This window comes from Adiantum capillus-veneris, chromosome 28, assembly GCF_014529385.1.
Source record: "Adiantum capillus-veneris isolate H3 chromosome 28, ASM1452938v2, whole genome shotgun sequence".
Lineage (NCBI taxonomy): Eukaryota > Viridiplantae > Streptophyta > Polypodiopsida > Polypodiales > Pteridaceae > Adiantum > Adiantum capillus-veneris.
In genome coordinates, this window is record NC_140958.1 from 77,728,140 (window position 1) to 77,735,166 (window position 7,027).

The following is a 7,027-nucleotide window of genomic DNA, read 5'->3' on the forward strand; positions in this document are numbered from 1 at the left end:
ACAACCCAAATATAGTCATTATCTTTCATGCCTTGATCGATGCTACCACCTCTTCCATCACGACGTCCCTCTAGGCATTTTCCTACTCACCTCTCTTGCAAACATTGGCTTCACAGTTTGGGGCCACTCTCCTCCCCTCCTCGCCCAATCCCCAGTACCTTCTAATCCCTCCCAAGCCTTTATGGCATCAACCTCCTTGGGCTAGGTAGTGGCTCTCTCCAATCCTATCCCCTAACTTCAGAGAAACGAGGGACAACCTCTTTGCCTTACCCTACCCACTTTGACCAGTCCTCCAATGCAACGCTCACCGACTCACCTTCTTCCCGGATCTTTATCCTACTTTTACCCAGCTAACGTTCCCCTCGAGTTTAGCAGAGTTATCAGCTTTGGCGTGTGATCTCGATACAAAGTTGAGATGCGGTAGAAAGAGAAAAGACAAACGGAGGGGGAGAGAGAGAGAGAGAGAGAGGAGTAGAACGAGAGGAAGAAGCAGAGGAGAGAGAAGCTGGGAGACAATCGTGCAGCGTCATCAATTACTATACGGCTCGGCTCTTCTCTTCAAGGCGAGCACCCCGCCTCGTCTCTCTCTCTCTCTCTCACATACACACACACACGCGCACAAACACACACACACACACCATACACAGTCAAATTTGACTCCCCTCTCGCTCCCGAGTCTCTTCTCTCATATTCCTAAAATTTGTCGCTTCTCTCTACAAAACCCATGTAGGTAGCCCACCTTTCTCTTCCCTGCCAAAATAACGCATGCATTCCCTCACATCAGAAGAGAAGCGCCCAAAAACACAGGCTCTAAGCGTAGGTAGCTAGGTTTGGTCTTCCAATTGGTGTGTGAGAGACAAGAGAGAATGATGGCAGATTGTAGAGAGAAAGATAGAGATCCATACAGCTACTAAAGGTCATACCCTGGCCTGCGCAATGGTGGCCGGTAAGCTTTGTATAGCCGTGCGTCATTGACCTTTGTGTGTGTTGAGAGAGAGAGAGGTAGGTAGGTACTTTGGTTTGCATCATCACTCTCTTTAGAGGGTCGGAAAGCCCTGTTCTTTGCTCTTGATTATATTAGAGAGAGAGAGAGAGAGAGATGGTCCTGCTCTCCCCCCTACCCATGTGAACTTGGAATGTTCTCATATGGAACCCTGTAAAAGAAAAACAGGGGAGCCAGCTCAGCTGCCGTCGTCAACCCCACAGAAACCAGTGTTGCAGCTTAGTTCACAGCAACGACAGGAGCTTGAGCACCTCTATCGGCAATGCCCTCGGCCCACATCGGCCCTCCTTCAGCACCTCATCAAAGACCGGCCTGCTCTTACTAACTTGGACATCCACCTCCTCAGAGCTTGGTTTCAAAGCCGCAGGTAACCTTCCTTCACTTTCATCATGCATTTTGCTTAGCCAGACAGCTGAGGGACACGCCTCCGAAACTGCCTGCGTTTTCTCTTTGTTAGTAATTGGCATTGTGTGAGCCTCTCCGTATTTGATGGCAAAGGTTTACTTTTCTCTCAGAGTTAAGAAAGGAAGTGGTTCCGATGCATGCGGAGAGAGCGCTGTAATTTTGGTTTCATCATCATGTTGTCATCTTGACTTTGGAAAATGGTGGGCATATGCATGAGTTTGTCATATGATTTTTTATCATCATAAGTATCATAGCAGGCATCCCTTCATTTCGTTATCCTCTATTTGTGTATATATATCTAAGACATCTAATTTACCAGGTGTGTGTCATATTCTCAGCTTGCCCAAATTGAGCTCGGCTTTCAACAGCACTCACATGTGTTTAATCTTCAATCCGAAGAATCTAATTCTGACCGATTGTACTTCTAGGTTCAAGGAGAAAAGAGATGAGAAGCTCTCCCCCCTAATTAGCAAGAATGCAGAGCTCAAGGCTGAGCATGAGAGTCTACTCCTCTTGAACAATCAATTGAGAAGTCAGGCACTTTTGCTCAACTTTGAAAATCAACGGCTCAAAGAGCAGCTTGAGATACAGTTCCAGTCGAAACGAGCAGCAAGCTCACTCAAAGCTTCCCCACGTGAAGAAGTAAGATGTTAATTTTTTTCAATGGTTAGCTTGGCCTATCATCAGATTCCTTTCATCGCAGAGCTTTTTAGTTTGTGAACCTCTTATTGCAGGTTGTCAAGGAAGGGTACGCTAGCGATGTAGATGATGGTGATAGTGGCCCTTCGTGTGAGGTATCTGAAACTGTTTGTGTGCAGAGTTCATCACTCGAGCCTTGTTTAATCATGGTCTGTTTCTCCTTTTGCATGTGGGTGGTGGCTTCACTTCATTGAAGCCTGGCATCTGTGGCCTGGAGACTACTCTTCATGAGGTAAGACTCAAAAGTCCATCACTGGTCCATAGTAGAGACTCTGAGCCTCTCAATAGCATAGCTTGATGGTGTGATGTTACAAGCAAATTGAAGTGCCTACGGTGCTTTTGGGCTTTCAGGTGAAGCTGCTTGAATAGCTTCTTAGCAAAGAACTGCGCTTCTTGAGACATCAATTTGAGCAAGAGTCTTGACATACCATTCTTGACTTCAGCAAATCGGCAATTGTACTTGTGGAGGAAGACTTGCCATGCTTCATGTTTCTTGGCAAGCCTCTTGAGAATTGATGGGATCAGGAAATGTCAACACTGTCAGGTAACGCCGTATCTGGAGACGGCTGTAAAAACACCATCGTGGGCAATGTCGCTGTAGCTTGAAAGCCTGTTTCTGAAGTAATCACAGGCGGAGATGGCCATTTTGCAATCATGAAGAAACTTGCTTCTGGTTTTTTGAATAAACGATGGGGTGATTCATGTGATTGAGATTTTTCCATCGTCCATTTTGTTCTTGAATCCTATCCAATTGTGTGGCATGCTTTGTTTTAAGCATCTCTGCATTTGCGCACACACATCAGTACTTTTTCTCCTCAGAGAGGTTGTTGGAAGCCAAAATGAGTGACGAGGTGCATCCTCTGCCACCGTATTTAATTAACTTTCTACTTATGATAAGATATTTTATAGTTGGTTGGTTCGAGGCTTCTGATGTTTGCAAAGTACGTGAATGCTTGGGTTTGTTGTGTACAATTCCCAATTTGCATCCCTGGTCACAAATCTTTTGTGGCCCATTTGGGTGCTTGATTCAAGATTGGCAATGGCAGCAAATGTAGGGAGTTGATGTGTGGAAACGTGCTATTCAGCGCCTTTGAGTATGTGAAGATCTTTTGCAGCCTTAGAGAAGAGAATGCCATGCTCAAGTGTGTTTGGTGCCAATCTACCTGCAGTGTGCATTGTGAGTGCGTATGCGATCATTGGCTGTTGCGCTGTGTCAAGTCGTGGTAGTTACATTTTGCAGGCAATGAAATTAGGCGGTTGCATTCACACCTTTAAAGCAGGCTTTGAAGTAACGATGGCCTTAGGATTCCAGGGAAACTGCTAGGGCTGTTGGGGCTCTACTCAGATCTAATTAGGCAATCACTTGTAACCTATGCAGTAGGTATACTCCATGATAAGCAAAGCCTGTTCAGCCTGCCACGAGTACAATGGAATGTCTTTCTGGGGGACCATAAATGGATACAAGACCTGTAAGCTGCTGAAGAGATCAGAAAACTCATCCCCTTGAGAGTTGAAGATTTGAGGAGAGAACACTGCTATTGGTTGGGCTTAGTCAGGTGCTGCAAGGAAGGAGTAAGGAAAATATGTGGGCTTCAGTAGTTAGTCCCTTGCCGAACCTTATCAAACCATAGGTTTATCTCACAATTTGTTGAAGAGCTCACCATAGAAGAGTTATTAACCATGCTCATGAGCAACTTAGATGTGCGTGATTTGGTAGTGGCAATGCCTGTCTAGATGTGTGAATATGAAGTATGCACTTTGAGACATTCTTGTGCATGAACTTATCGATACCTTGTCTTAAAAGGGGATCAGCAGTCCAAGAGAATGAAAGATTTTGTGCCTCAGGAACGAAATAAGCTCACAACCTGGTTGTGCCAAGAGAAAATTCTTCACTATTGTGTTCAATGAATGTGGGGAGTGATATTTTTGAGACAAGACCACCTCTTTGTCCCAAGAGCAATGCTTTACTATTTGTGTTAGCTCAGTTTGTTTTGATGTAATGTGTGCTTTTGGGATTTGTCTATCACAATTTTCACCGAATCGAGCTTGGATTCTCAACACCTGAAGGTAGAGCAGGAAAGATAGAGACAGACCCAATTCACTCAAAGTTTGTACTTGGTTCTCACACGTTGACATGCACAAGAAGATTTAGAAATTTTCTCATGTAGGAAAATGGAGTCTTTCTCAGTGTTTTTCATACAATGCATAACATCATGAGCTTCTGCTCAAGAGGCACTGCATACCTAGCTAGGTACGATTGGGAGCAGGGGACCACCGGCCCGGTGGGGGGGCCCACCGGGCCGGTGGTCCCCTACCCCCAATCGTACCTAGCTAGTATGCAACGCCTCCCTCACAGAAACTCATGATGTTGAGGTAAGTCACAATGTGGGAAATATTGTGAGAATTTGTCCAAAACTTCTTGTGATGGGCACTGTCAGATTGCATGCAACACGTAAATGTTATCACACACACTGACTGATTTCGCCTACTTAGGTCGACACCCTCTTATCATCGTTGGTGATTTTGGTGTATTTTGGATATGCTTTTGAATCAAGGATCAAATGACATAACACTGCCTCCCCACACCATCACGTGCACCACAAACATGGCCTATCATCTTTCGAAAATGTCAAGATTAGGCACCTCAAGAGGTAATGAAACTATTGGAAATTTTGTTGCCAGCTGTGTGAATTAGCCACCTCGTTTCAATCTCAAAGTAGGTGGAGGAGCAGCTCAATGTATAGTCCATATTTGGCATTGTTAGAAGAACCATTTTCCCCCTTCGCTCTCTCCAACTTAAAGCCCCAACCATTATACTATTCTCCTCAATGGCCACCCTTTTTTTTTGTACATAGATGTGAATGCGATGCGATCTCTTTCAATTTGAATGTCGTTGCAAAGGAATCATCAACGCTCGTCAACCAGCATGGCTTCAAGACCTACAAAAACAGTAGGTCTTATTCTTTATGGTACCCTTGCAAATATAGTGATATCTTTCCATTCCCAAAAATGTGTGAGATTTGAGTAAGGTGCATGGATGATCCACCCAATTGATTCATGGGCTAGCACTGTACTACACTCCTCAATAAACATAGGTTTTCCTTAATCCAATTGAATCTCATCAGCCTCCCTCTAGTAATGAAGCATGAGCCTTGCCATTAGCCTAATTTGATTGAGACAAACAAATGGCTCTCTTTCATAATAAGCTCATATGGCTATAGTGAGACCGGTAGAATTTAAAAATCATAGGTGCTTGTTACCAGCTTGCCAAACGGGACATGTTATCAATGTGTTGTATTGGTGTGATGCTATTTTTGTTGTATATGTCCCTTGCTTGATGATAGAACTAGATTGTTTAAGATTGTTTAATGCATAAATATTTATATATATGAGCGTGACATGATCATATAGAGAGGAAATGTTATTACCTTATCAGTCATGGAATATGATTGTATAAATGAAAAAAGAAGAAAAAATCGTGAATGCAAACAATGACAGTGTATGAGCTTGAATCGTGCAATTTTGATTGGTTTATGAGAGAAGAATGGTATACTTTTTTAGATGTTGATTGTGGACATCTACAGCTATCATGCAATTGGTAATATAAAGGCAATGTCGACACATAAGTTATTAGTATGTAGATGCACTTGTGAATTGTGATTGAATATGCCAATTTTGCAAGAATGGAGATATTAGGAGCTAGCACATAGCAATAAAACCCTTTTTCAACCAAAAGGAATCGAATCAAAATAGAGTATATTTGTACATTGCATGGTACGCTCAACATGCAGGGGAATTCCATTCTTCAATGTCTGACATAATATGTTGCTCCATGAGAAACCCCATTAGGGAACCATATTCCTTCTCCTTTGGAAACTCATGTTGGATGGCCTTCTCCAACTTGTGTTTCAACAAACGCACACTTGAAACCCTTGAGCTCTCATTAAATTCCTAGGGGTATGTAGGTGTATCATGTGCGCTTGCCAAGAGGGTATATTACAATTCATATTAGCTATAGAATTACATCTACAAGAGGGGCTATTTAATGCGAAGTTTGTACCAAGCTATATGTTTATGGAGTAAGGAGGGTTGTTTTATTCAAATCTTGAAAATGTGTAGATGGGGTTTTTAATTAGTCTTTGATCGCACACGATGGTGCACTACCGGTGGATAGCACGATGGTGCACTATTTCAAGAAAAAAGACTATCAAGTCATCTTAGGCCTTAACGAGGTCTATCATGTCAAATTAAAAAGCCAGTTCTGTGGCTTTTTTCTACTGTCTTGTCAACATGTGACGATATCATGTATTCTTACACTTATCTAATCACATCGTCAAACATCCGACAATGCTTTCTTATTGTGGAGGACAATCAAAGAAGGAGCAATGTCATGTTAGATAGAGTTTTACCACGTGTAGATATTCAGAGAGATCAACAAATTGCTATAGAGGTATGGAGAGAAAATGATTACATTTAAAAAACAGAGGAAGAGAAGCTGATATCAACTTTCTTTGCGCACCTTTCAAAAGAGATCAAAGAGGATGAAAACATGTGCAGGTTGTTTAATCACACAATATGAAGCTTGATAAAGACCAAAAAAGGCCTTTGCAAAGGCATGAGAGCAGTGGGCAATGAGCTTACAAGGGAGGACTTTTCACAAGTCCTTAATGTGGAGACCATTAACCTTCTCCCTCCATTCCTACAAAACCTCATGCCTCTTGCAATGAAAACCCCTATCACCAATGGTTTCCTTTGCTCCATTACCAATCGGTGGATGAAATATTGTGAACCCTTTGCACCATGACAACCATCAATATTTTCACATGGTATCTCCCTTAGAAGATTCACATGGATGCATTTGTATACAAGTAATAGTCAAAATCATCTTTTTTACATACTCTTCAAGACAATGCCCAAATT

At 42.7% G+C, this 7,027-nt stretch overlaps 1 protein-coding gene across 2 annotated transcripts; it reads left to right on the forward strand.

The window, feature by feature from the left end:
• The first annotated feature begins 470 nt into the window (after nt 1–470).
• LOC147420723 (homeobox-leucine zipper protein HOX9-like) lies at nt 471–2,814 on the forward strand. 2 transcript variants are annotated; one of them, XM_086504858.1, is made up of 5 exons: nt 471–1,370; nt 1,837–2,050; nt 2,122–2,202; nt 2,304–2,339; nt 2,459–2,814. In XM_086504858.1, exons 1-5 carry the CDS (start codon nt 1,147–1,149, stop codon nt 2,474–2,476), a joined length of 573 nt encoding a protein of 190 aa, XP_086360984.1. In that variant the 5' UTR covers nt 471–1,146; the 3' UTR covers nt 2,477–2,814. The 2 variants fall into 2 exon arrangements, with proteins under 2 accessions (XP_086360984.1, XP_086360985.1); XM_086504859.1 differs by having other exon boundaries at nt 478–1,370; nt 2,143–2,202.
• Nucleotides 2,815–7,027: the final 4,213 nt, after the last annotated feature.

What these genes read in the sequence shown, in the direction of transcription:
- LOC147420723 (XM_086504858.1), top strand. Translation starts at nt 1,147, where the DNA reads ATGGAACCCTGTAAAAGAAAAACAGGGGAGCCAGCTCAGCTGCCGTCG. An exon ending in GCTTGGTTTCAAAGCCGCAG is followed by an intron (nt 1,371 to 1,836) that starts GTAACCTTCCTT and finishes TTGTACTTCTAG; the next exon opens with GTTCAAGGAGAAAAGAGATG. An exon ending in AAGCTTCCCCACGTGAAGAA is followed by an intron (nt 2,051 to 2,121) that starts GTAAGATGTTAA and finishes AGAGCTTTTTAG; the next exon opens with TTTGTGAACCTCTTATTGCA.